Raw genomic sequence first — 26,685 nt, 5'->3', positions numbered from 1 at the left:
CCCCCCCCGTCCTTGCAGATTTGACACTTCAGAACCACAGGTGGCCTTCCGCGGTGCCCGCTGCTGCTCAGCCCCGCCCCCTCCTCCGACGCTGACTCCGCCCCTCTCCTTGACTCTGATCTTGACCCTCGCCCCACCCGCAGCTTCATGTGGTCCTTCGAGAAGATCCACCGAAGCCTGGCGCACGTGTTCCAGGGCGAGCTGGTCTCCAGCTTCGATGAGGAGTTCCGCATCCTGTTCGCGCAGTCCGAGCCTCTGGTACCCTCAGCCGGGGCACTGGCCCGCATGGATGCTTACGCCCTGGCTCCATACGCGGGAGCCGGGCCGCTTGTGGGCGGCCAGGTGACCGGGGCGCCTACCCCTTTCTCCTTCCCCAAACGAGCGCACCTCCTGTTCCCACCGCCTCGGGAAGAGGGCCTGGGTTTCCCCTCCTTCCTCGACCCCGACCGGCACTTCTTGTCGGCCTTCCGCCGGGAGGAGCCAGCGCGGATGCCCGCGGGAGCCCTGGAGCCGCACGCGGGACTGCGGCCGCTATCGCGGCGGCTGGACGCGGAGGCAGGACTAGGGGGAGAGCTCGCGGGCCCGCGGGGCTTCTTTCAGGCCCGGCATCTGGAGATGGACACCTTCAAGCGGCACAGCTACGCGGCCGCCGACGGCACCGGCGCGGTGGAGAACTTTGCGGCTGCGCGGCAGGTGTCGCGGCAGGCGTTCCTCAGCCACGGTGACGACTTCCGCTTCCAGACCAGTCACTTCCACCGTGACCAGCTCTACCAGCAGCATTACCAATGGGACCCACAGCTCGCGCCGGCGCGGCCGCAGGGCCTGTTTGAGAAGCTGCGCGCTGGCCGCCCCGGCTTCGCCGAGCACGACGACTTCGCCCTGGGGCCCGGGCCACGCTTCCCTGAGCTCGGCCCTGACGGACACCAGCGGCTGGATTACGTGCCGTCCAGCGCGTCGCGCGAGGTGCGCCACGGCTCAGACCCCGCCTCGGGGCCCGGGCCCCGCGGCCTGGAACCCAGCGGAGCCCCACGCCCCAACCTGGGCCAGCGCTTCCCGTGCCAGGCAGTGGCAAGGCAGGGCCCAGACGCCGCGCCCGACGCAGAGCAGGAGCGCAGGGGCGGACCCGAGGGGCGGGCCGGGCTGCGGCACTGGCGCTTGGCGTCCTACCTGAGTGGTTGCCATGGCGAGGACGCGGGCGAGGAGGGCCTGCTGGCACCCATGGAGGCTGAGGCCTATGAAGACGACGTTCTGGTGTCCGGTGGCCGAATGGTCCCCGGGGACCTGCTCCCCTCAGCCTCCCGTGCGCCCTTCCCGGCCAAGGGCCTGGTGTCCTGCTCCGGCGGCGGTGGTGGCGACAGCCCAGAGCGGGAGGGCCTGGAGGAGGCAGGTCTGGCCAAGCAGGACTCCTTCCGCTCGCGCTTGAACCCGCTGATCCAGCGCAGCTCGCGCCTGCGCTCCTCCCTGATCTTCAGCGCTTCGCAGGCCGAGGGCGCCGGTGGGGCCATGGCGGCCACTACCGAGAAGGCGCAGCTGCTGCACAAGGAGCAGGCGGTCAGCGAGATGCTGGGCTCCGGTGGCGAGGCCATGCGCTCCGCCACTTCCACCAAGGTGGCCGAGCTCCTGGAGAAATACAAGGGCCCGGCGCGTGATGCCGGAGGGGCGGGGGCCCCAGTCACAGTCGCCAGCCATAGCAAGGCTGTTGTGTCCCAGGCGTGGCGGGAGGAGGCGGTGGCGCCGGGTGGGGCGGGAAGCGAGCGCCGCAGCCTCGAGAGTTGCCTGCTGGACCTGCGCGACTCCTTCGCACAGCGGCTGCACCAGGAGGCTGAGAGGCAGCCGGGAGCAGCCACGCTTACTGCCACCCAGCTGCTAGACACGCTGGGCCGGAGCGGCACCGACCGGCTGCCCTCTCGCTTTCTCTCTGCCCAGGGTCGCTCCGCCTCCCCACAAGGGCGGGTCAGTCCCCCGCTGGAGGGGCCTGGGCCTCGCCAGGCACCTCACCCTGAGCCGAAAGGGAGCCCCACCGCGGCCTATCCCGAGCGCAGGGGCAGCCCGGTCCCCGCTGTGCCGGAGCGCAGGGGCAGCCCGGTCCCCGCTGTGCCGGAGCGCAGGGGCAGCCCCGTCCCCGCTGTGCCGGAGCGCAGGGGCAGCCCCGTCCCCCCTGTGCCGGAGCGCAGGGGCAGCCCCGTCCCCGCTGTGCCGGAGCGCAGGGGCAGCCCCGTCCCCCCTGTGCCGGAGCGCAGGGGCAGCCTCACCCTTCCCTTCTCCGAGGAGTCTCCCAAGACTGGGGCCGCAGAGGAGACGGCTGGCGGCCCCATGGAAGTCTTGCGCAAGGGCTCTCTGCGTCTCCGCCAGCTGCTGAGCCCCAAGGCTGAGCGGCGCACAGAGGAAGAGGGTGGCTTCCCAGCGCCGCAGGAGAACGGGCAGCCCGAGAGCCCCCGGCGGCCGTCGCTGGGCAGGGCTGAGAGCACTGAGGCTGCCACTGGAGACGAGCGGGGCCCGCGGGCGCGCATGGGCTCCACCACGGCCAACGCCTTGTACAGCAGCAACCTGCGGGATGACACGAAAGCCATTCTGGAGCAGATCAGCGCCCACGGCCAGAAACACCGCGGGGTCCCCGCCCCGGCCCCGGGCCTGGCTCACAGCAGTCCTGAACTAGGCCGCTCACCAGCTGCTGGCGGCCTGGCCCCTGACATGTCCGACAAGGACAAATGCTCTGCCATCTTCCGCTCGGACAGCCTGGGGGCCCAGGGAAGGCTGAGCCGCACCCTGCCTGCCAGCGCCGAGGACCGCGACCGGCTGCTGCTCCGCATGGAGAGCATGCGCAAGGAGAAGCGCGTCTACAGCCGGTTTGAGGTCTTCTGCAAAAAGGAAGAGGCCGGAGGCCCGGGGGCAGGGGAGGGCACAGCAGAGGACGACACCAGGGACAGCAAGGTGGGCAAGTTCATGCCCAGGATCCTGGGTACTTTCAAAAGGAAGTGAGCCTCCTGGCCCCCCAGCCCCGGACCAGGCACCCGCCTCGCTGCCAGCCACCAGGCAGAGCACCTGGCACTCCTCCCCTCAAGGCGGCGTGGAAGCGGCTGAGCACCGTCAGAGCTCGGCTGCGCCTGGAGCTCACCCAGTAGCTGGCCTGCCTTTTGCCCTGGCCCCTCCCCGCTGGGGCGCTAGCCCCTCACTGCCCCACGCCTTATTCCTCCAGCTCCATCTCTGCCCCTGGGCCCTGAGGCTCCCCTTCCTACGCATCTGCCTCCACCATCTCTCTGGGCTTCAGGTCCCCTTTAGACCTTCATTCACCTCAGGGCCCCATCTTTTTGTGCCTTAGGCCCCCACCTTTTGGGGGGCCCATCTCTGTGCCTCAGGCCCCCATCTTTGGGGGTTCCACATCTCAGGGCTTCCATGTCTCAGGGTTCCCCTCTGCTCACTGCCTCCTGGTTCTACAGCTTCCTCACAGCTGCCTCGTGCCTGCCTCCTTGGCAGCTCCAGCCTCTCCCCCGGGCCGGCCGGTGTCTCCCCCTCCACCCCCGCTGGCTCAGGGCTCCCTTCCTGCCCTGCTTGCATTCCTCCTCACTGCCTCCCTCTCTGCGTCCTGGCACCCTCTTCAGCAGCCCACCCTTTCACGGTGGGGAGGCAGAGCTGGTTGACTGTCCTGCCAGGGGAACGGAGACCGACCTGGCCACTCTTCCTGCAGGGCTGCAGCCAGCACCCCAGCCCCCCGCAAGGGGTGAGAGCGCCGGGGTGTGCAGCACAATAAAGCCAGGTCTCCATGGATGCTGGGCCTTGGCCCTGCCCTGGAATGCTTGTACTTGAACAGGTGAGGGCAGGGCTCTGGTGTGGTGGTGCCTGAGCCCCAGCCCATTGCTCCACGGGTCCTGGCCCTTCAGGTGCTCAGCAGACCCCGACTCCACCCTGGTCTGGATCTTTCCCTCTTTGTCACCAACCTGCAAAATCAAGAGTTTCCCCACCTACCTTTCCTGTATCTTTTTCACCTCTGGGGAGTGACTTTGATTTGGAATAACACATTTTAACACGAAATGCTTAGGAAGTCCCCCACTGTAAGTGCTAGCATCGTGAACTTAGTATTTCTGCAACCTTTTTTTTTTTTTTTTAAGAAAAAGAAATCGAAATCACGCAGACTGGGAAAGGATTTAAGGAACAAGGCCACTGAGCAAAGGCAGCAGTTCTGACTCCAGACAGCTGGAGAAGGGAGGGCGGGGAGGCTGGGGGATACTTTGGTTCAGGTGGAAAAAAGGTCACTGAGAAGCCAGATGCGCTGGAGTGTTCCTTGGCCTTGATGTGCTTGCTGACCTGTTTGCTCTCGTGTGCTTGGCGCGGCCCGTTGCTAAGGGGGAGCCCGTGCAGCCTCCTGTCTGCATCCTCCACGTCGTGCTGAATAACACATCTCAAATGTGATTCTGCACATTTTGGTGTTAACAATAAAACAACAAAATATTCCAACACATTCCTAAATATATGTATTAATCACCCAGTATATTGCAAATGTGAGTCTTGGGAACTCAATTTCCCTCTGGACAGCACCACCCATCCCTGTGGGGCCCATTAACACCCCCCCACATCTGTACTGCCAACACCTGTAGCCACATCTAACCCTGGAGACTCCACCTCACCTTCCCATGACCCGCTCCCCTTCACAGGCAAATGCTTTCATCCACTACTCCCACTCTTCAATTCCGCCAGCCCTCCACCTAGGCACACCCCCACTGGCGCTCCCTGGGGGCTCCTGACCACCAAGCCCAGCAGACACTTCCCAGGCCCCGCCCCCCGCCCCCAGACACCAGTGCCCAGGTGTCAGGATCCCTCAGCCCCTCCAGCCACCCCGTGTTTGCAGGGCTGGGCTTCCTGGGGCCCCACCTGCTCTCTGGGCTGTGGCATTCCTTCCCACTGCCTCATGCGCCATCCTCATCCATCACCTGGGGGCTATGCTTCAGGCTCTAAGAACTCAACCGACTACCCCCTGGGCAGCCTGGTCTCCTGACTCGCTCACCTGCAGGCCAGAACTGGGGCATTTACTCTTGCCTCCTTGCTGGGCCTTCTCCCAAGTCCTCTTGTGCTTTCTCCATCTCTTGCAACCACCTGGTCTGGGCCCACCCTCTGCCCAGCTCTCCCTGCCCTTCCCACCTGTGGCTCTCCCTAGCAGCCTGCAGCTTTTACAGGTGAGCAGAGGTCTTGCTCCTGGCAGCCCAGCCTCCAACACAGCACAGGCCACATCCTTTAGATTGTGAGCCCCAGCTGGGCAGTTGGGAAGTGGCCTGTGTGTTCCAGCCCCTGCCTGGGGTCAGGTGTGGTGCAAGGCAGACCTGGAACAATGAGACGGGTGCCCAAGGGGCCCCTTGGAACTCTTCAGCTCCCACCCCCCCTGGACCCACCCCCCGCCAGGACAGACCAGCTGCCAGTCACTGTTGGTGGCCCAGAGCACAAGGATCACAGTCAGGGGCTGTACCCTGGGGCACTGCCCTGTCCTCTCTTCCACATTAACTCTGGCTCAGGGTCACAAATGCCCTCAGGTGATGGCTTGCACTGAGGCAGCAGGTGCACAAGTCCCTGCCCCCCCCTCCCAGAGCACCCTGGGGTAGCCTTGTCCCTCTGATAGTGTTCTGACACCAGGCAGGCCCCAGAGCATTTGTGGAGAGAGGAGGGGAAGCTGGTCCTGAGGAGCCCCCCAGGCCAGTCACAGGCACTGTGAGCCTCCAGGGAGAGCAGTGGAGAGCCTCCAGGCAGACAGGATCCACCCAGGGACAGCAGGTGTCCTCGCAGCTTCTCATGGGCTCTGTACTAGACATGGGGGTCCTCCGAAGGGGGTGGACTCCAGGCAAGGGGTGGTGTGGCCTCAGAGGGAGCACCTCACTGAGGATAGAAGACAGGCAGGTAGGCTGGGTGGGGATGGACAAGACTTTATTGGAGTAAGTGACTGGGGACGGGTGGGAACCTCATCTACTCCCCCAGAGGCCTGGACAGGCTCCCTGGATCTCAAGAATATGGCCAGGCAAAAGGGCAAGCGGTGGCTAAGAGGGGGGTGGGGAGCATGGGGGACTTGGGGGCAAATCCGGGGCTGGGAGAGGGGCGGGGACTGGGCGAGGGGCCGGGGCTGAGCAGAAGAGTTGGGTTGAAGGCTGGTAGGGCGGCTTAGGCGCGTGGCCCGGGGAGCAGGGGCAGGCGGCCCAGCGCCGAGTGGCAGACGGTACCGTAGGCCTGAGAGTAGCCCCCGAGCGCAGCCCTCGCAGCGCCCTGGGCTCCCTGCGAGGCCGAGGCGCTGAACATCCTCCGGCCCGGCCGGAACTCGGGCCGGGCATCCGCGGGAAGCCCGCGAGGGACCTGCACGGTCGAGGGGTCGCATAAGGGGCGGGACCAGAGGAAGGGGAGGGCCCTGACCCAGGCGAACCCAGCGGCCGAGGGGGCGGGAAGGACGGCAAGGGAGCGGAGGGCGGGGGATCCGAGCGAGCTCACCCGTCGCGCGCCGGTCGCCCTCACCCCACGGCCCGGACTCCAGTCGCTCCGGATCAGGGCCTGGATGGCCACCTGGGCGGCGGCCTGCGAGGCCAGGGAGGGCGCCGCCCCCTTCCCGCTGGGCTTCACCTGGGAAGGGGCGCGTCACGGGGTCACTGCAGGGGCCCTCGGAAAGGAGTGAGAGGGACCCTCCCGGGCCGACCTACCCACGAGGGTGCCGAGGGGGCCTCCGCCGTCGCCCCAGGGGGCCTCTCCCCTCTCCCGGGACCTCCTGGGGGCGGAGGCTGGAGCAGGGGGGCCGAGTTCCGCCGCGGAAGGTTCTTGGCTCCGCAGGCAATGTCTGTGGGGTCGGAAGATCAATCCCCGGGGTTGGGGTTAGTCGCGCGCGGCGGACGCTTGGTGGCTCCACCCAGGAGGGGCAGGGGCCGTGCTCCGCGCGGGGCGGCCGTCAGATCACACACCGTGCGCGGACTGGTGACGCGGGCTGCTCTGACGTCTGCGTCCGGGGTTCTGCGTGGGGGAGCCCTGGGGCAGCTGAGGGACGGCTCTGGGGTTGAGCAGGTGCGCCTGGGGCCGGGGGGCACTGGGCTCTGCCCCCGCGGGTGTGCCCCCCAGGCCCTTCTCTCTGGGGATGCTGCTGTTGCCCCTGCGCTCCAGGATCATCTGCGGGAAGGGAGGGGCGCGCAGAGGAGCACGGCGTGGGTGTGAAGGGTTTTGGGGGTCGCTGAGGCAGGGGACGGCCTTGAGGGTGAGCGTGGTTGGGGGACGGTGGTGGTCGCGGCCAGAGCACCTGATAGACGCGGCTGCGATACTCGGGGGCTGAGAGCTGAACTCCTTCGAGCACCGGGAGCCGCACAGCCGAATCCAGTGTCCACTCACGAGCCGGGCAGTGGAACCTGCGGGGAGCCAGCGAGGCGGGTGTGGGAGAAGCGAGATGCGCGCTGCCGTCAAGCGGGCCTCTTGGGCCTCTCCGACCGAGCCCAGATCCGCGACCCGACACCCAGCCCCAGCCCGGGAGGAGCTGGTCAGGATGCTGCCCTCTTCCCCGCCCCTACCTCTGCACGTAGGGGTGCTGCAGTGCCTGGGCTGCGCTAAGCCGCTTCTCCGGGCTAAATACCAGGAGTCCCCTGAGGAGATCCAACGCCTCCGGGGGTGTGTCTGGCGGCAGGAGGGTGTCCAGCGTCTGCCGTGGCCTGCGGGTGCCTGCGTATTGTCCCCTCTCCAGGTCGGGGTCCCTCCTCACATCCGTATCTGCGGCAGCTCTGCTTCCAACCCTCACCCTCCGCCCAGCACCACTTAACTGTCTCGGTGCATCTCCCCTCCCCATGCAACCCTCAGGCAGCCTGGGGCGAGACCCCTCCCTGCCTTGCTTCCGGTCCCTTCCTCTGCGTGCCCTGCTCCCTTCCTGTGGGCCTCCCCACGCCTCAGGCCATGCTGGGTGACGCTGGAGATTCCTCATTTTTAGTGTAACCAAACTGCTGGGTTAGGGATCGCCATGGGAAGACCAGGGCCCAGGTCTGGGCTGACAGACTGGCCAGCAAGTTGACCAGAAGTACGCCAGAGCCAAGCTCCTAAGCAGCCCCACTCACCGGGACCCCAGGCAGGGCAGGATAGAGGCACTGTAGCTTGAGCCAAGAGCCAGGAGGTCTGCAGGTGGGTGGACAGAAGGAGCTGTGTGATGGGGGAGGGCCTGGCCCAGTGGGGCAGCTCAGGGAGGTCTGGGGCCAGTTGTCTCCTCCTGCCCTGTGGAGTGCCCGTCTCTCTGCAGGGGCTGGGCTGTCTGGCAGGACTCCCAGCTTGCATGCCTGGATTCACGCTATGTGTGCACACGTATGTGCACCTGCACGCGTGCCTGCCCTCGCACACTCCTACTCCCACTCCTGCACACGCACTCCAGTCTGGGCATTCCCACCTCCATGGAAGAGCCACCCCTTCCACCTGGGGAAGACAATAGGGCTCCCCCCACCTGGCCCTCTCCCCCCGCCCCGGCTCCCTCCCCCAAAAAAGAGGAAGGACTCCCTAGACTACCTACCCGCAGGCCTCTTTCCCCAACCTCTGCTGCCCCACTCCCAGCACAGCTGCTGGACCTGCTCCCACGAGCCTCAGCTCTTGTCCTGACCCAGCTGGGCCCCTCACAGGCACTGCTTGGCCCTCGAGGACCCCTAGCTTCTCCCTGGGCCTAGCATGCATAGGGCCTGCCCTTTCTTGTCTTCCTGAGGCTCTGGACCCTTCCCGTCCCCAGCCTCCTCCCCACCAGTCCTGGCCGGTACCATGCTGTCCCCCCACAGCTGTGTGTGCTGACCCTCAGACTCCCTGATGCCCAGCAGGCCCCTACACACACTCACCCTCCTTGGACGGCGGTGGGATGGTCTCCAGGATCAGCTCCAGCTGGTGCAGTGTGGATGTGCCAGGGAACAGGGGCCTCCCCCGAAGCATCTCCCCCAGGATGCAGCCCAGACTCCACATGTCCACCCCAGGGGTGTACCTGGGGCAGGAAGGGGTGGAGGCATGGGGGGACCCTGGAGGCAGAGGTGGAGGGAGGAGGAGAGACATTCAAGGGGGCGGGGTCTGGGGTATTGGGAGGGAGCCAGTGAGGATGCATGTGGGGGCACAAGAACGCTGGGCAAGAGGATATGGGGGTGCTGCAGGGGAAGGTGAAGGTAGGATTGCAGGGGTGGGTGGGGGGAATGATGCTCTTACCAGCTTGAGGACAGCAGCACCTCAGGAGCCCGGTACCAGCGTGTGGCCACGTAATCTGTCAGGGCCTGGCCCTCAGGCCCCTCAGGGAGGCCGCTGAGGGAGCGGGCAAGACCAAAGTCGCAGAGCTTCACCAAGCAGCTGGAGTCCAGGAGAATGTTGGAAGGCTGCAGGAGACGAGGCTGTCAGGGGTGGGTGCGCACAGTGGGGGGACAGGGCCCACGAATGGAGAACTGGTGGCACCTTCTGGTCCCGGTGGATGACGCATCCTGAGTGGATGAACTTGGTGGCCCGTAGGAGCTGGTAGATGATGTAGCGCTTGTGGATGTCTTTCAGCAGCCTGCCCTTACAGATGACGGCGTTCAGGTCAGTGTCTAGGGGAGCATGTGGGTCAGCCTGGGGGCCTGGGCAGAGTGCACAGGTCTGTCCCACTTTGGACCCTTCCCATGGCCACAGTCCCCAGGTCCCACTGGCCACCCTCAAAGCCCTGTCCCGGACCCTGTCCTGGGCACACACACTTCCCAATGGTTCTGGCAAGCTTCTCAGGCCTGCTTGCTGCCTTTGTTGGTACAGCAATAAAAGTCTGTGGGATTATTTTTATTTTTATTTTTTAAAGATTTTATTTATTTACTTGAGAGAGAGAATGAGCAAGCGAGGGAGAGAGCAGTAGCAGGGGGAGGGACAGAGGCAGAGAGAGAAGCAGGCTTCCCGCTGAGCCGGGAGCCCGATGCGGGGCTCGATCCCAGGACCCTGGGACCATGACCTGAGCTGAAGGCAGACGCTTCACCGACTGAGCCACCCAGGCGCCCCTGTGGGATTATTTTTAATACTTCATTTCCTGTTGCCTTGTTTTATAAAATGGGTAGAAAAAGGAAAATACAGCTGCAAACAGTGGAGAAAGCAGGAGGCTTGTGGAGGCGGGCTCAAGGTGGTCACTGCCAGGCCCAGACACTGATGCACACCAGCTGTTTGTCCTTGCCCACTGAGGAACTGCCCTGGCTCAGGGCTGGCCGCCATGATGGCCCGAGCAGCAGAGGGGCGTACGAAGGGAGGCAGGCCACTGGAGGGTGCTACACCAGGACTAAGCAAGGCCTCACTCACCCATAGACTCAAACACCAGGTAAATGTCCCTGTCATTCTCCGCCTGGATCACATCCAGGAGGCGGATGATGTTGGGATGGTCCCCAAGTTCCTAAGGAGAGAGCCAGGGGCTGTGTGCTTTGAGGGGCGAGGGTCGGGGCATCCCCCCTTGTTTGGAGAAACTGCACCTGGGGAGGTGGTCAGATGGCCCTGGCCACTCACCTGGAGCAGCATAATTTCCCGGAACGTTCTCTGGAATGAGACAGAAACATGAGTGTGGGTATGGAGGACGAAGGAAGCCCACTTCTTGAAAGGATCTATAGGGATTGATGCTCGTCACCCACACCCACTGGACCATGGGGTCACAGAGCAACTGGCGCTCTGAGCAATGACAGAAACCAAAATAACACCGGAGCTAGCTACTAGGCAGCAGGGAGTCACCCCCACACCCCTGCCCTTGTCTTCTCCACTCACGTACCTGGGCATCCGTCTTATCTCTAAAGGCATCGAAGATCTTCTTGATGGCCACGACCTCGCCAGTCCTCCTGTCCACTGCCTTCCACACGATGCCATAGGCCTGTGAGAAGGCTGGTTAGCTTGCGGGGCACAGGGCCAGACTCCTGCCCAGCCCTCCCCTGCCCACCAGACTGCTCCTCCTCCCTGCTCTGGCTCCTGGGAAGGAATGCGGGTGTGGTGAGGGGCTGTAGCTCTGGGCGAGGTCCCTGCAGCTGCAGGCTGCTCATCTTGCTGCCCAGGACCCCGGTGTCTTCCAGAGGAGGGTGATGGGAAGCAAGGCCCCAGGAGGAGATAAGGTCACAGATGGAAGATTCTGGGTGGGAGATGAAGCCTGTTCTGGGCACCTCTCCCCTCTTTCCCATCCTCCCTCCAGCCTATTAGCAAATCCTGTTGGCTCCACATTCAGAGTTCATCAGAATCCCACCACTTGCTACCATCTCTGCTGCTGTGCCTGGTCTGAGCCTCGTGCCTCTCCCACATCTCCTGTCTGGAATCACTACACTAACCTTTTAGCTGGTCTCCCTAGCCCACACCACTGTCCATCTTCTACAGAACAGGCAGGGTGAGTCTTGTGGCACCAAAGGCTGCTATCACCCTCTGTGTCATGCCCAGTAGAAGCTCTTGCAGTTTCCCAAGGCCGCAGGTGATCAGAGCCCCCCCCCCCCCCAGCCACTCCTATCCAGTTCACACCAACTCTGCTTTTTCCCCACAGCCAGCAGGTCCTTGCCTCAGGGCCTTTGCACTTGCTGTCTGCACTGTTTGGAACATTCCTTCTTTCCTCCCCCGTTACACACCCACACAGTCACACACCTTCACATACACTCTTACACATAATCCCACATGCTCTCGCACACAAACACAAATGCACGTTTGCTCACACAAGGCTCTGGCTCTCACTCCAGGACCATTTACCCACTCAGGCCCTTCCTGGGCCAGGCTTGGGATCCACCCATCGCCCTCAGCGACCGGAGTGGGTGGGCCTGGCCTCCTTAGAGTGTCCTATGGGCACCAGAAGAGGTAGCTGGGAGCAGGGGACGCTGGGCAGCGGGGGACTGGGGAGGGGATTTGTCCAGGGTCCCACCGGCCTGAGACCCCTGTGGGCCCAGAACCAGGCGATGGGCCCCCTTGGAGTAGGGCACTTTTAGAGCCCTGTTACAAGAAACTGAAGCCCGAGGGGCTCGGTGTCTTGCCCAAGGCCACCCTCCAGTCCGTGGAGGAAAGTGGTCGCGAGCCCAGGACCCCAGGCAGTGTCGGAGAGAACAGACCTCCCACTGGACCTGCCCCCGCCCTGCAGTGGCCAGGCTCACCCCCTTCCCCAGCCGCCGCTTGAGCAGGTATCGCTGGGCTACGTGGCGGTCCACCTCCGCAGCGCACATGCCGGCGGGTGGGCGCCGGTAGACCTCCAGACGCGGGCAGGGCTGGAACTGTTGAACCCAGTTGCCTTGGAGACGAGGCCCCCTCCCTTGCGCCTGCGCGTCGCAGGTGTGGGGCGGGGTGTGCGGCCCAAGCCACACCCCGCCGCCTCGCCCCCGGGAGCGCCCCCGCCCCCCCAGCTCCTGGCCCCGCCCCGCCTACCCAGCCCCCGGCAGCGCCCACGCAGCGCCCCGGGTCCCCGAAGCCAGGCTGCAGGCGCGCGGCGTGCGTCCGCGGGGCGCCCTCGGCCGGGGTGCCCTTTCCACCGCCTCCCAGCTCCGCCGATGTGGTGCTGGCGGTTAGGGCGGTGCTCGCAGACCGCCCCCCATCCCCGACCAACCACCGAGCGGTCTGGGGCGGGGGCCGCGCCGTCCCCTGCTCGGGGAAGCGCCAGGGCTGTAGGGTGCTGAGGGTTAGGGTTAGGGCAAGGGGGAGCTCGGGGGCGGGCTCTCGGGGCGGGGGCGTCCCGCCGACAGCCCAGGGCCGGCCGGAGGAGGCGAGTTTGCACACGCTTGGTGGGAGTGTAGAATGCCACACCCTCTTCGGAAAACAGTTTTGGCAGTTTCTCCAACATAAATTTACCGTGACCCAGGCAAAATGAAAACATAGGTCCACACACAGAATCATACATGGCTGTTCATAGCAGCTTTGTTTCTCGGAGCCCCAAACTGGAAACGACTCAAACGTTGCTGCAACGTTTGACACAGAGGAATGGATAAACAAAATGTGGCCGAGGCGTGCAATGGCACGTTGCTCAGCAAAAAAGGAAAGAAACCCCAGGAACACACCACATGGATAGATCTCAAAATCTTTATGCTGGCTAAATAAGTCAGACCCCCCTCAAAAGAGTTCACTGTATGAACCCATTTATATAAAACTGCAGAAAATGCTATCTAGCAGTTCAGGGATGGCCCCCCGGGGCGGACCAGAGGGAGAGAGGCATTGGAACTTTCAGAGGTAATAGAAATGTTCAGTTGTGGCGAAGCTTTCTAGGGTGTATACTTATGTCTAGGTTGTTTAAATCGTACACTGTAAATACATGGTTGCATCTCCATATAAAACTGGAGGCGTGGAGAATAAGCAAGGGAGAGAAGCAAGGTGGGAGAGACTGGTCTTCTGGTCCCCAGAGAGTATCCAGGGCTGGACAATATGCCCTCCCCCAGTAAACAGCTGGAAAACTGGACAAAGTATGCAAAACAACTTTCTGTAAATTGGACAACAAGCAGTGCAGGACTGCAATCTTGGGAAACCAGGAACAAACAACCTCTTGAGTTCAGTACCAGCCCCGCGTCAGGGAGGGATGAGGGAAAACTTCCACCGGTCTGAGACGGGGAGACTCAAGGACTCCATAAAAATCTGCTTTTTTGCTCCATTTCCTGCTTGGACTCTTGCTAGGGCCTGCACCCCCACTTCACACAGGCCTCAGAATACAAGTGGTGCATGTCCTCCTTGTAAGGGACAAGGAGTCGGTGATTCCTCTAGAACAGACAGCATCTAAGGAAGGACCAGGTGGGCATGACCAGACAAGTCATCACATGCACGTTCCAGACCACCAGTGCTCAACACCTCCCTGCCGAGGCCTCCTGGCTCCCAGGAACACCACCTGAGCTCTCATCTTGTTCTGATCAGTTCCTGGATGCCTGAGGGGACGAGTATACCAGACCACCATCCTCAATAAAAATCCCCTTCCCCGAAGACTAGACTCACGCTCCTTTCCTTCCTGAGTCTCCCAGATGCTGTTTGTATCTGCTGTCTATCTTCAGTAATCTCTGCTCTCACTTCCTGCTGGCTCATGTTTGATTTCTATCCTCCATGAAGCCAAGGACCATCTTGGCTGGTCCTGCAGGACCCCCTGGTTCCTCAGACCCAGCCTGCTGGCATCGAGTCCATGGAAAGAACGACTCGGTGGCGGGGTGGGGGTGAGGCGCGGAGGGTTGGTGGTGTTGCTGAACAGTTTCCAGATTTCACGTTGGTAGGGAGGTCACTAAGTGCCAAGCAGCTAAGTGGACACCAAGGCATTCAGGAGAGACCCCAGACATGTCACATCTCAATAAAGTGACTAAGCTAGCTCTAGACTAAAACCTATTCCACACCCATCGTGTGTGTGGAGAACAAACCTTAAAAGGAACAAGATGCTACAAATATAGCCTAACTGCAGGCCAAAAACCTTCAACATTCTTTAAAGGGAAACACCAACAAAACAACACTCAATAACATAACATTCAAAATACCCAGGATCCAGAATGTAATAAAAAGTTACTAGATTTCGGGCGCCTGGGTGGCTCAGCAGGTTAAGCTTCCAACTCTTGATTTCAGCTCAGGTCTTGATCTCAGGGTCGTGAGTCCAAGCTCTGTACTGGGCTCCACACTGGGTGTGGAGCCTACTTAAAAAAAAAAAGTTACTAGATTTACCCAATTAAAAATATGGGCAAAGAATTTGAATAGATGTAGCTCCAAAGAAGATACACAAATGGTCAACAGCACACGAAAAGATGCACAACATCATTAATCATCAGGGAAATGCACTCAAAGATACATGAGATACTGGGAGGTGAACGGGTCAGGTGGAGGCGGGCAGTGTGGGCAGGGAAAGAACTTATCAGAGACAGAACAAAGGAGATAGAAGTGTACTGACTACGCCACAAGGGAGCAGCAGGCAGGACAGCAAGGAGAGAGACTGTCTGCCAGGAGGCGGGTGGGAGAGTCGGGGGGGCTGTATTTATTGGAGGGGAGTGAGAAGGTATAGAAACATATGGAATTTTCCCTTTTTGGTACCTGTGCCTGGTTGTCAGTGGCCCGTTGGTCAGCTAGGGCCTATGGCTATTGTGAGGTAGGTCGCCTAATGAGCCTGTTTGCATTCAGCCCCGTGGTCATCGCGGGCCCTGTTACCTCACTCCGGTTTCCAGTGCTCAAACCTGTGGCCTAAACACAGCCTCTACAGATACTACTCCACCCTCACGAGGGTGACTGCAATCACCACCACCACCACCACCACCAAGTCTTCACAAGGATGGAGAGGAGTAGGAACTCTCATTGACTGCTGGGCGGCGTGTAAAATGGTGCAGCTGCTGCGGAAAACAGCTGGCAGTTCCTCAAAAAGTTAAACATAGAATTAGCATACAATCCAGCAATTCCACTTCTGGTATTTACCCAAAAGAATAGAAAACAGGTATTCAAACAAATACTTGCATACAAGCGTTCTTAACATTCACAAAAGCCAAAAAGTGGAAACAACCCAAATGTCCACCGATTGATGAATGGATCAACAAAATGTGGTCTATCCATACAGTAGAATATAATTCAGCCACTACATATTACAACATGGTGAGCCTCAGAGACACTGTGCTAGGCGAAAGAGGTCACATACCAAAGATCACATACACGGGGCGCCTGGGTGGCTCAGGCGTTAAGCGTCTGCCTTCGGCTCAGGTCATGGTCCCAGGGTCCTGGGATCGAGCCCCGCATCGGGCTCCCTGCTCCGCGGGAAGCCTGCTTCTCCCTCTCCCACTCCCCCTGCTTGTGTTCCTGCTCTCGTGCTATCTCTCTCTGTCAAATAAATAAATAAAATCTTAGAAAAAAAAAAAGATCACATACACAATTCCACTTATATGAAACATTCACAATAGGTGTCCACAGAGACAGAGAACGGACTGGCAGCTTCCAAGAGTCGAGGGAAACAGGGCTCCCTTTAGGGTGATGCAAATGTTTTGTAACTTGATAGAGACAGTGGCTACATAACACTGTGAATGTACCAAATGCCACTAAGAGGTATACTTTAATGTAGTTAATTTTATGTGAATTTCACCTCAATAAAAAAGTTACAAGGTTTGTGAGGAAGCAGGAACACATGACCCATATCCAGGAAACAAATCAGTTGATAGAACTATACCCATAACTGACAAAGATGATGGATTTGGCAATGACTTGAAGAAACAGCTGTTATAAGTATGCGCATGGATTTAAAGAAAAACACGAATATGACAAGTTATAAAAAAAAATAACCCAGTGGTATTTCTAGAGCTGAAAAATAAATTATCTGAAGTTAAAACTCTTTGGATGGACTTAACATCAGAAGAGATGTCAGTGAACTTGAAAATACAGCAATAGGACTATCCAAATTGAAACAGGGAAAAAAATTAAATTAAAGAACCTAGGAGACAGTATCAACAAAAGAGTGATACAGGAAGTATATTTGAGAGAGTAATGGCTGAAATTTTTGCAAATTTGAAGGAAAGGTAATACACTCACAAATCCAGGAGTTTAAATGAAACCTAAGTAGGAAAAACACAAAGGAAGTCAGAATGAGCACATAATAACTAAACTGCTGAAAAAGTGATAAAAAATATTAAAACTATCCAAAAAAACCTTACAAACAGAGGAACAAAAATAACTATAACCACAAAATTCTTGTCAGAAAACAATTTCAAGCCAGAGGACAAAGCAAGGACATCATTAATGCGCTAAAAACAAAAACAAAAATATACAAATCAAAACAAAAACACTGCCAATCTAGAGTTATATACTCAGAGAAAATATCCTTCCAAAAACACAATACCTTTTCAGACAAACAAAAGCTAAGAGTACGTAACACCTATAGACCTGAACTACAAAAAATATATTTTTTAAAGATTTTACTTACTTGTCAGAGAGAGAGAGAGAGAGAGAATGGCAGAGGCAGAGGGAGAAGCAGGCCCCCCACTGAGCAGGGAGCCTGATGCGGGACTCGATCCCAGGACCCTGGGACCATGACCCGAGCCGAAGGCAGACGCTTAACCGACTGAGCCATCCAGGTATCTCTGAACTACAAAAATATTAATGAAAGTTTACTTGGATGAAGAAAAATGATTCTGGATGAAAATCTGGGTTGACATAAAAAAAAAAAAAGAATCCTGGAAATGGGATATGGTGGCTGAATATAAAACACATTTTTCTCATCTGGTAAACTTCACTGATAGTTGACTGCCCTAGCTAGACCTGGTATCTCAATGACATGATCAAAAGTCTATCTCAGATCTAATCACAACCATAATGAGAGACCACCTCATGCCCATGTAGGAAGGCAAGAAAACTCCAAAAACAAACAAACAAACAAAAAACCAAACTAAACCAAACCAACAAACAGAAACAGGAAAAGAAAAAGTGTTGGTGAGGATGTGGAAAAACTGGAACCCTGGGACCCTTTTGGTGGGATTGTAAAATGGTATAGCCAATATGGAAAACAGTATGGTAGTTCCTAAAAAAATATTAGAATCACCATATGATTCAGCAATCCCACTTCTTGGTATATATCAAAAAAGAATTGAAAGCAGGATCTCAAAGAGATATTCACAATAACCAAGAGGTAGAGATAACCCAAACGTCCATTGGTGGGTGGATGGATAAACAAAATGTGGTACATACAATGGAATATTATTCATCCTCAAAAAGGAAGGAAATCTTGTTACATGCTACAACATGGATGAACACGACCAGTATGCTGAGTGGAATAAACCAATCACAAAAAGACACATACTGTGTGCTTCTTGTATGGATATCTAAAAAAGTCAAATTCATAGAAACGTAAAGTAGAATAGTGATTAACAGGGGCTGTGGGGAAGGGAGAGCGGGGAGTTACTGTTTCATGTGTATCAAGTTTCAGATTACAAGACAAAAGAGACCAGGAGACCAGTGAATACGTGACTACACATAACAACGTAAATACAGGGGCGCCTGGGGGGCTCCGTCGTTGGGCGCCTGCCTTCGGCTCAGGTCATGGTCCCAGGGTCCTGGGATGGAGCTCCATGTAAGGCTCCCAGCTCACTGGGGAGTCGGCTTCTCCTCCCTCTGCCCCTCCCCCTGCTTGTGCTCTGTCACTCTCTCAAATGAATAAATAAAATCTTAAAAAAAAGAAAGTCACCAAGATAAACCATATTTTAAGTACCATAAAACAAAGATCAACAAATTTTAAAGGACTGAAATAACACAAAGTATGTTCTCGGATCCCACAGAATTGAATTAGAATTAAATATTAGAAAGATATTTGGAAAATATCCCCAAAGATCTGGAGATTAAACAACACATATAAATAAACAGTGGGTCAAAGAAGAAATTACAAGGGAAATCAGAAACAATTTTGAGCTGGAAGGTAATGGAAACATGATGTGGGAATGTGCAGGACGCAGCCAAAGCAGTACTTAGAAGGAAAATTATAGCTGTAAATGTTTATATTAGAAAAGACAAGATTTCAGGGGCGCCTGGATGGCTCAGTCGTTGGGCGTCTGCCTTTGGCTTGGATTGTGGTCCCAGGGTCCTGGGATCGAGCCCCGCTTCAGGTTCCCTGCTCCGCAGGAAGCCTGCTTCTCCCTCTCCCACTCCCTCTGCTTGTGTTCCCTCTCTCGCTGTGTCTCTCTCTGTCAAATAAACAAATAAAATCTTTAAAAAAAATTCAAAGATTTTATTTTATTTATTTGAGAGAGAGAGAATGAGAGATATAGAGCACGAGAGGGAAGAGGGTCAGAGGGAGAAGCAGACTCCCCGCTGAGCAGGGAGCCCGATGCGGGACTCGATCCCGGGACTCCAGGATCATGACCTGAGCTGAAGGCAGTCGCTTAACCAACTGAGCCACCCAGGTGCCCTAAAAAAATAATTCTTAAAAAAAAGACAAGATTTCAGTTTTCACCTTAAAATGCTAGAGAAAGAAGACAAAATTAAACCCACAGTAGGTAGAAAGAATGAAGTAAAGGCAAGAGTAAGAATCATCGAAATGGAAAGTGTACACGCAGGAGAAAAAACAATACAATTAAAAGCTGACTCTTGGGGCGCCTGGGTGGCTCAGTTGGTTAAGCATCTGACTTCGGCTCAGGTCATGATCCCGGGGTCCTACAATCAAGCCCCATGTCGGGCTCCTCGATCATGACCATTGGAGAGTCTGCTTCTCCCTCTCCCTCTGACCTTCCCCCTGCTATGCTCTCCCTCTCAAATAAATAAAATCTTTTAAAAAAAATTAAAAAAATTTAAAAATGAAAAGCTGATCCTTTGAATAAATAAAATCTAAGTAGACTGATTAAAACTCAGAGAGAAATTACCAATGTCAGGAATGAAAGGCAGTACGTTCCTACAGATTCTTGAAACATTAAAAAGATAACGAGTGTATTATGAACAACCTCACATCAATCAATCTGATAAACTAGCTGAAATGGCAAATCTACTGAATGAGTGGGAGCATTCCCCAAACATACTCAAGAATGAATATACAGACTGAACAGCAGTATGTCCACTACAGGGCAAAGAGGACAGAAGGCACGTGGGTGGAGACGGAGGGAGGTAGCTGGCTGGCCAGGCTGCAGGAGATGAGACTTGGACCCACTGATGGGTCAGGAGAGGGGCAGCAGGATCCTTAGTGAGCTCTGTCAGCAAGAGCCTCTTCCCAGGAGAGTGTGGAGCAGTCCCATGCAGCTGCTGAGGACAGTAGGCAGCTAGAGCACCCATGGAACAGTGGGCAGGCCGGCCCCTTTTTCTTGCCTTCCCTCACGAACGCCAAGCTAGAGGAGGTTTTGACCCTGCCACTCTGCCACTAAGAATGTAGCCCCTAAGCAAAATTATACCAGTATCAGTGAACTTCAGCAAGAAAGAATTCTGCAAAGTGGACTTCATGACATTTAATTATCAAGGCAATTTTTCAATGGGCATTTGATTCATCCATTAGTTGTTTTTAAAGCTGCTATTATGTGTTTTCTCTCGGGGCCCTATGTCTACGCAGTCCAACCGTACCCTGTCCAATAGCCAACAATAAATTTTGTTGCATGCAGTTGTAACCCCCAGCCTTGTTTTGAGCACATCATCGACTGGGGTATTTATTATGCATTAGCTAAAAAGTGGACTGTGTATTTAATTTTTAGCTGATACATGGCAGTTTAGGGAGGCATTGTCCAGAAGACCCACAGTCAGCAGGCAGGGAGGGCGCGGCAGATCAAAGCCCCGGGTTGAAACAGTATGGTCAGAACCTCCTGCTTCATCCATCACCAGCTTCCTTGTAACTCAGAGTCCCCACCTCCCAGCCTGCAGACTGTCACAGTCCAGGCCTGTGGCGCCACCCCCACCCTCAGTGTCTGAGTACAAGCACCACTGTGTCGCTGCTGCCCAGCCCTGTCTCCGGCACAGCCTCTCCACCCTGCAGGAAGGACCTGGTACACTCCTCCAGCTCCTGGACCTCTAAAGTCGTCCTTTCCTCTCTCCTGCTGCCGACGTGGGCCGTGGACTCAGGTACTCCTGGTCACTCCAGGAAGGCACGCTGGGGGTGTAGATGTGGCCATGTCTGAGGTCATGAGGGTCCTGGAGGAGGCGTGCCCCTGGCTGGGCTCCCCCTCATAGTTGTCTCTCAGGGGCATCTCTGAGCCAGCCTGCAGAGGTGGGCGTGGGCATCACCCTCGGGACCTGCGGGGGACTCTGAACACTGGGCATCCTTCTGTTTGTCATCCTCTTCTTCACAAACAGAGGTAGGTGAGCATCCCTGGAGAGGGCGGCATGCAGGCTGACCTGGGCCACACCCCAAGCCTGAGCTTTCCTGGCTCGACCCCCTCCAGGGAGGAGTAGGGAGCCAAGCCCACAGGCCCTGGGCTCCAGCAAGGCCTGCCCTGAAGCTGCGACCCTGCTGACCCAGAGCAGGCCAGAGCCTTGGGTCACCACCGCAGCATCACCATGGAGCCCCACCTGGCCTTCGTGTGTTCCATGCACACACCCAGGGGCTCCCGCTGGCTCTGCCTGTCTTTGCTCCTGAGAAGCCGTGGCAGGGCTCAGGGCCCCCACTGCACCATGTATCAGGGAGGGCAGAGCGCTTCCTGCAGGGGCAGCCGTGGCTGTGGGAGCTGACGCACATCGTGGCCTGGACCCGGGCATTCCACCTGGGGCTGACCGTGAACCTGGTGTGGGTCTGGCACAGGTTCCAAGGTACCTGGCTGTGAAGGGGAGGCCCTTGAGGAAGGGTCCTGGCCGGCCTGCCCAACCCAGAGCCAGCTCCCTGGTCTGGGGATGTGGGCCGGGGGCGGGGTGGTGAGGGGGGAGGTCTGCAGGCAGTACCCAAATTAGGATATAGGCAAGGGGACAGATTTGGGTCCCACCCAGGGCCCAGAGAACAGCCAGGCCTGGGCCCTCCAGGGCTTGACCCCAGCCGGAGGACACACTGGATAGACAGACTCTCCTGGACTTTGCTCACATTCCTGCCCATTGTCCCCTTGGCCGTGGTGATCACCATCAGCGCTGTCCTTCCAATCAAGGGACGAGGTACTAGGCTGGGGCATCCCTACCACCAGACTCCCCAGGGACCCTGCCTCTGCCCACTGCTCAGTATCTGGCTCCTGCCCAGGGCTGAGCTTCAAGATCAGGTCTTTGGTATCCCCTGAACCTACCAATTCTCCAGGTCCAGTTGGCCTTAGCAGGGAGAAGGGTCGTGGGCACTAGCCATGTGCTGGTCTCAGGCTGCTGTGGGGTGGGGCTCCATAAAAGGAGGCTGGCCCTGCCCCTTGTGTCAGGGCACAGTGCAGAGAAGGGCAAAGACTTGCCAAGAGGTAGTCTGCACTGTGGGACGAGCCCAGCGATGTCCAAGTCACAGCCCCAGTGCTTCCAGGGGTCCTTGGACAAGTCACCCTGTGTCTCGGTTTCTCCATCTGTGAAATGGGAGCAGAGGCCCCTGGAAGTGCTCACCTCAGGCATAGCCCAGCCCCACCGGCTACTCCTGAGGGAGGGGGCTCACCCCAAGTCTCAGGAGCTGAGGAGGGAAGGCAAGCAAGACAGGGGTCAGAGAGTGGGAACCTTGAGAAGCCTGACCTAGGGGGTGGGGGATGTGGGGGGATGTGTGGTGGGTACTAAGTAGCCTGAGGAGTAGTATGAGCAGCTACCCAAGAACCTGCCTTGGGGTTCCATGGCAAGCTCCCAGCAGAGAGCTGGGAGAGTACCTGACCACACAGGAGTGGGGGAGGGGGCAGCCTTGGCAGAAGATGAGCAGACTGCTCACCCCCTTCCTCCTAGCGTCTTTCCAGTTCAGAGTTCCCACCAGGAGGTGAGTGACCCCTCACCCCAGACCCTCCCCAGTCTGAGCCTGGAGGGACAAAGACCACCACTCTATCCACAGTGGGGGGGGGACAGGAACCCCAAGTGTGGGGAGAAATGTCAGAGGTAAGCCCTAGCTTTGAATCTGAGCTCTCGGAGGTTAGTTCTGTCTCTGTGGGCAGCGGCGGTACCCGGTGGACAAGAGAGACACCTCTTCCCCAATACATGAAAGGCCCCTGGGGGTGCATGTCAGCCGGCCCCAAGGCCATGCACTCTCCTCTTCCGGGGAGAGGGGCTGCTCCTGGAATCACCCTTGCGCCCGGAGGCCTGCGCTAGGAAGCAGGGAAAACAGGGTCCCCGCCTTCCCCTGATCCGAACCGGTCTGCGGCGAAGCCCAGCACACTGAGGCCACGACTCGAGTGGGGGGCAGAGGCGCAGGGGGAGTGGATGGCGCGGGTGGGGAGGGGCCGGGAAGGAGCCAAGCCAGGGCTGCGCGGGGCGGGGCTCGAAGGTGGTGAGGGCGCGACCCAGGCTGGGGACCCGCGGGGCTGGGGTGCAGTCTGGCCAAGCCCCGGCTGCGCGAGGGCTGGGCGCGGAGCGGGGGCTTCCCACGCAGCTCTCCGAACCATTCCGCCGAGACTGCAGAACTGGGAAGAAAACTGGAGGCAGAGGAGAACAAAGCGCTTGCCAGACCTCTCCTGGGAGGAGGCATCTGTGAGCCAGAAAGCGAAGACAAAGCACCAAGAAATCCGGGAGGCCCGGACGACTTAAAAACCTCTGCCGGTTGAGTCCCTCACCTCGCACCAGAAATTAAAAGGCGGAGGCCAGCCAGATCCTCCTGTCCTCCCAGGACGGCAGTGTGCGCCGCTGGAGCCCGGGAGGGGCAGGGGCGGCTTGGGAGGGGCCCTCCGCCTCTGGCAGCCCGACTAGCAATCTGGCAAACGGGCACGGCGGCCCCTGCCAGGTGTTGAGGGTGGCCAGGTGGAGAGCGCAGCAGTCTGTCCTGGAAGCAGAGAGCCCCCGGTTGGAAAGGCCAGGCCCTGGAGAGAAGCAGCAAATATTCTCACTGGGCTCTGTGGAGCCCCCACTACGTGGCGCGCGATGTTCCCAGATTCTACTTGGTCTTTTCACAAGTTTCTGTAAGAAGTTAGGCACCAATTTCAGATTAAAAACAAAAAACATAGAGGGGCACCTGGCTGGCTCAGTCCGTTAAGCTTCCCACTCTTTATCCCGGCTCAGGTCTTGATCTCAGGGTCGTGAATTCAGGCCCCACACTGGGCTCCATGCTGGGTGAGGAGCCTCCTCAAAAAAGCAAAAGACAAAAAACTATCATTTAAGGCCAACATTCAGATGCTGTTTAAGTTTATGAAGCAACATTTCTTCAAATTTTAACACCAAATGGAGATTCTCCATTGTCTTGAGTGTATGTCATTTAATTCTTATTTATAAATTTGAAGAGGCTCTGCCCCATGTTCCATGCAGCTGCAGCCAGCTATAGAGCAAGTCCAGAGAGATGAGTGACTTATCACAGCTCTGGAACCAGCCTCCTAAGATGGCTTCGCACACAAGCCTTCCTACAGATGTGGGTTTCCTGAGGGCATGCACCTCACAAACTCGCCAGTGGACAATTCTCAAATCTGTCCACGCTACAGCAAACGTGGACAGACCTGTACAGGAGATGAACTATATACAGGACCAAAACAGTTGTAGATTTAAGTTGCAGGTCAAAGGGGATACAGAGGCACCTCCTTGGGGGGGCATCTAACAGGGTGGGAGGCCAGGCCTGCTAGGTGCTGTTAGCACCGCTCACATCCCTAGTCGAGACTGAATTAAATGAAGGATTTATGGTGTTGTTTTCCACAATGTCACAGCAAAAAGGGCAACAGCAAAATCCCGGGTGGATCCCTTCCTCTCCAGCCATCCCGGCCAGCTAGGAAGGGAAGCTGACCAAGGGCCGGTCAGTGGGATGAGTTGAACAGGTGCGCACGTGTGGGCTTAGGAACCCACAGAAGAAATTCCAAAGAGAGAAACAGTGGACAACCGATGTCATCCGAATGGACACGATCTTCCCAGGAAACCTAACTCCCTCGGGGGGGGGGCCCCAGAAGGAGTGTAAAGTATCAAGAAGCGATTCCAGGAAAACCAGGATCCCCAGAGAGCCGAAAACTTTCTCAGCGGGGGGGGGGGGGGGGGGGGGGGGCTTGCCCGCGGCGGGAGGCGAGGAGCGTGGGGAACCCTCTCCGCACATGGGGGAGACGGGGCGGGGCGAGAGTCCACTCGGGGACAGACGGCGAAGGGCCCAAGTCTGGCACGTGGAGCGTGGGGGCTGCTCTGACCACCGCTGGCTCTGTTAGATTCGGGAGCAGCGTCCTCCTCCGGAAGCCAAAATCCTGCCGGTCCGGAGTCGGACCTCTGCAGGGCGCACACGCAGGCCGTCGCGCACCGACTTCGGGGCGAGGGACTGGAAGGAAATGCCCGGAGGGGAGTCGGCCGTTGCCGGGACGACGGGGTGCCAGTGGGGGAGGGCGACTGAGTTCTGTCTCCACGGAGACCGTGCAAGCTGAATGCCAACGTTACTAAAGGTGGGCACACCCCGACGGACGGCCAAGGTCCGGAAAGAGCCCAAGAGTAAAGGTTGGAGATGACACCCTGACCGCTGCCTGACCCCCCACACCCCTGATTCTGCCTCCCCCAACCTCTTGGCCTGGGGACGCGTCCCACCCTGCTAGGATATTCGGGCCGGGGGAAGGGAAGGGCTAGGCTGGAGGAGCGGGCTGGGGGCAGTGCCCTCACGCGTGCCGGCGCCCGAGGCCCCAGCCCATGGTGCCCAAGAAGAAGCGCGGGCTCAGCGCGGGGCGCCGGCCGGGCGCGGCGGGAGACGGCGCCGAGCCGCCGCTGTCGGAGCGCGGGCAGTACCTGCAGCGCGAGTATAGGCTGCTCTCGGAGCAGCTGGACGCCTGCGAGGCGCGCGTGGACCAGGTGCTGCAGGAGAACGCCTTCCTGGAGCGCGAGGCGGTGCGCTTGCGCGAGGAGAACCGGCTCTATGCCAGCTACGTGAGCGCGCGCGCGCAGCGCTGCGCCCAAGCCATCGTCCGACTGGACGAGCAGCACCGCGTGGACCTGACGCAGATCCACTGGCAGCGGGCCGAGCTGGCCTCGCTGTACCGCGGGCGCGAGGACGGAGTGCGCGCGCAGCTGCTGGAGATGGAGGCGCGCGCGGCGCGGATGGCGCGGCAGGTGCAGGAGCTGCAGCCGTACAAGGCTAGTGAGCGCGTGCCCGGCGGGCGGGGTGGGGGCGCGCCGCGCCCCGGCGCTGACCCGCGCCCCCGCCGCAGGAGCTGCAGCTGGAGCAATTGGCCCGGGTCCGGGCGCTGGAGCGCGAGCTGCTGCACATGCGCGTGGAGCACACGCAGCTGCTGCACCGCGTGAAAAGGCGCTTCCTGGAGGACAAGGCGGCCTTCGAGCGCGAGGCGCGTCAGCGTGTGCAGTCCCTGGCGCGACGCGCGGAGCGGGAGGCGGCGCGCGCGCTCATCGTGCACACGCAGGCCGTCAAGGCTGACAACGGGCGCCTGCGGCAGGAGCTCCTGCGGCTCCTTCGCTGGGCTCAGCTGCTGCATGACACGCGGCGCCAGCTGCTGGAGCAGCGTGAACAGCTGCGGCGCGAGCACGAGGACACGCGGGACCTGGCGCGTGTGCATGGCTGGCTGCGCCGGGGCCCCGACGGCCCGCCGCTGTGGCAGCCGCCCGCCCCGCGTCTCGGGTCCTTCGCCCCCTCCACAGCCCCATCGAGCGTGGCTCCCCGGGCCCCGTCGCGCGCGGGCTCCGGGTCATTGCTCCCATCGCATGTGGGCTCCAGGATCCCATCGCAGGCCGCTCCGAAGGCGGGTTCACGGGTTCCATCCCAGCACTTATCGCCCGCGGGCTCCCGGGTCCCGTCCTTGACCCCGTCCCGCCGGGGCTCCCGGGTCCCGTCCTTGACCCTGCCCCACCGGGGCTCCCGGGCCCCATCCTTGACCCCGTCGCGCCCAGGCTCCCAGGTCTCTTCGCGGTTCTCATTACCCGGGGCCTCACAGAACACCACTCCCTCTGCTAAGTCTGTCCTGGGATCAAGCTCTTCCCGTCCCCCAGTCGAAGGAGACCGTGGACAATGACGCTGCAGCGGAAGCCGCCTCAAGGAGAGCCGAAATCGACGGAGTGCGGGGGCGGAGGGCGCGTGGAGGTGAGGGCCCGTGGTGTTCAGGTATTTGGTAAATGCGGTGTTAATAAAAGGTGTGACCGGCCCACCTGGCTCTGGCATGACCCGCTTTCCTGCTCCAGCATTCCTGGAGGCATAGGGACCACCCATTCTGGCTTCCAGTTTCCAAACTGCAAGGTAGCCTGATGCGCCCCTCGCCCTCTGTGTCCCTCTGCCCCAGCTGCTCCGCAGGGGCAAAGGAAGTGGGCCACACCAGTATCCTCGCGCCGGGAATGACGGAGACGGACATCGCCCGCATGGAC

General features: G+C 58.7%; 3 protein-coding genes across 13 annotated transcripts in view; 2 read left to right on the top strand and 1 right to left on the bottom strand.

The window, feature by feature from the left end:
* FAM83H (family with sequence similarity 83 member H) overlaps positions 1 to 4,115 on the top strand; it is a 9,030-nt gene extending 4,915 nt beyond the window's left edge. For all 4 annotated transcript variants that reach the window (XM_025871264.2, XM_073893339.1, XM_073893338.1 and 1 more), the window contains one exon: positions 144 to 4,115. In XM_025871264.2, coding sequence (XP_025727049.1) covers positions 144 to 2,979 — 2,836 coding nt within the window. In that variant the 3' untranslated portion in view covers positions 2,980 to 4,115. The remainder of the gene's footprint in view (positions 1 to 143) is intronic.
* On the bottom strand, positions 4,088 to 25,204 carry MAPK15 (mitogen-activated protein kinase 15). 8 transcript variants are annotated; one of them, XM_073893346.1, is made up of 14 exons: positions 25,105 to 25,204; positions 23,381 to 23,490; positions 10,715 to 10,813; positions 10,459 to 10,488; positions 9,400 to 9,496; positions 9,160 to 9,323; positions 8,805 to 8,944; positions 8,049 to 8,106; positions 7,515 to 7,652; positions 7,250 to 7,355; positions 6,921 to 7,122; positions 6,666 to 6,799; positions 6,460 to 6,588; positions 4,088 to 4,383 (listed from the first exon to the last, which is right to left on the bottom strand). In XM_073893346.1, the coding sequence occupies exons 3-14, from the start codon at positions 10,807 to 10,809 to the stop codon at positions 4,102 to 4,104; spliced, it is 1,575 nt and encodes a 524-aa protein (XP_073749447.1). In that variant the 5' UTR covers positions 10,810 to 10,813; positions 23,381 to 23,490; positions 25,105 to 25,204; the 3' UTR covers positions 4,088 to 4,101. The 8 variants fall into 8 exon arrangements, with proteins under 8 accessions (XP_073749447.1, XP_073749448.1, XP_073749444.1 ...); XM_073893347.1 differs by having other exon boundaries at positions 23,381 to 23,487; positions 25,105 to 25,198; XM_073893343.1 differs by lacking the exons at positions 23,381 to 23,490; positions 25,105 to 25,204 and adding exons at positions 10,258 to 10,348; positions 12,060 to 12,215 and having other exon boundaries at positions 9,400 to 9,560.
* CCDC166 (coiled-coil domain containing 166) lies at positions 24,819 to 26,463 on the top strand. The gene is made up of 2 exons (XM_025870551.2): positions 24,819 to 25,449; positions 25,524 to 26,463. The coding sequence occupies exons 1-2, from the start codon at positions 25,009 to 25,011 to the stop codon at positions 26,337 to 26,339; spliced, it is 1,257 nt and encodes a 418-aa protein (XP_025726336.1). The 5' UTR covers positions 24,819 to 25,008; the 3' UTR covers positions 26,340 to 26,463.
* The last annotated feature ends 222 nt before the right edge of the window (positions 26,464 to 26,685 follow it).

Source organism: Callorhinus ursinus, unplaced genomic scaffold (genome assembly GCF_003265705.2).
Source record: "Callorhinus ursinus isolate GAN/ISIS: 27379988/994484 unplaced genomic scaffold, GSC_fseal_2.0 scaffold5, whole genome shotgun sequence".
NCBI lineage: Eukaryota > Metazoa > Chordata > Mammalia > Carnivora > Otariidae > Callorhinus > Callorhinus ursinus.
Note: the sequence above shows the minus strand (reverse complement) of the source record. Positions and strands in the feature narration are given on the sequence as shown.

Bases quoted from the DNA above. Each gene is read 5' to 3' on its own strand.
- CCDC166 (XM_025870551.2), top strand. From the start codon at position 25,009: ATGGTGCCCAAGAAGAAGCGCGGGCTCAGCGCGGGGCGCCGGCCGGGC. The intron at 25,450-25,523 runs GCTAGTGAGCGC...CCCCCGCCGCAG, and splicing joins AGGAGCTGCAGCCGTACAAG to GAGCTGCAGCTGGAGCAATT.
- MAPK15 (XM_073893343.1), bottom strand. From the start codon at position 12,128: ATGTGCGCTGCGGAGGTGGACCGCCACGTAGCCCAGCGATACCTGCTC. The intron at 10,349-10,458 runs GTGAGTGGCCAG...CTCTCTCCTTAG, and splicing joins GGGAAATTATGCTGCTCCAG to GAACTTGGGGACCATCCCAA. The intron at 7,356-7,514 runs GTAGGGGCGGGG...GGCTCCCCGCAG, and splicing joins CAGCACCCCTACGTGCAGAG to GTTCCACTGCCCGGCTCGTG.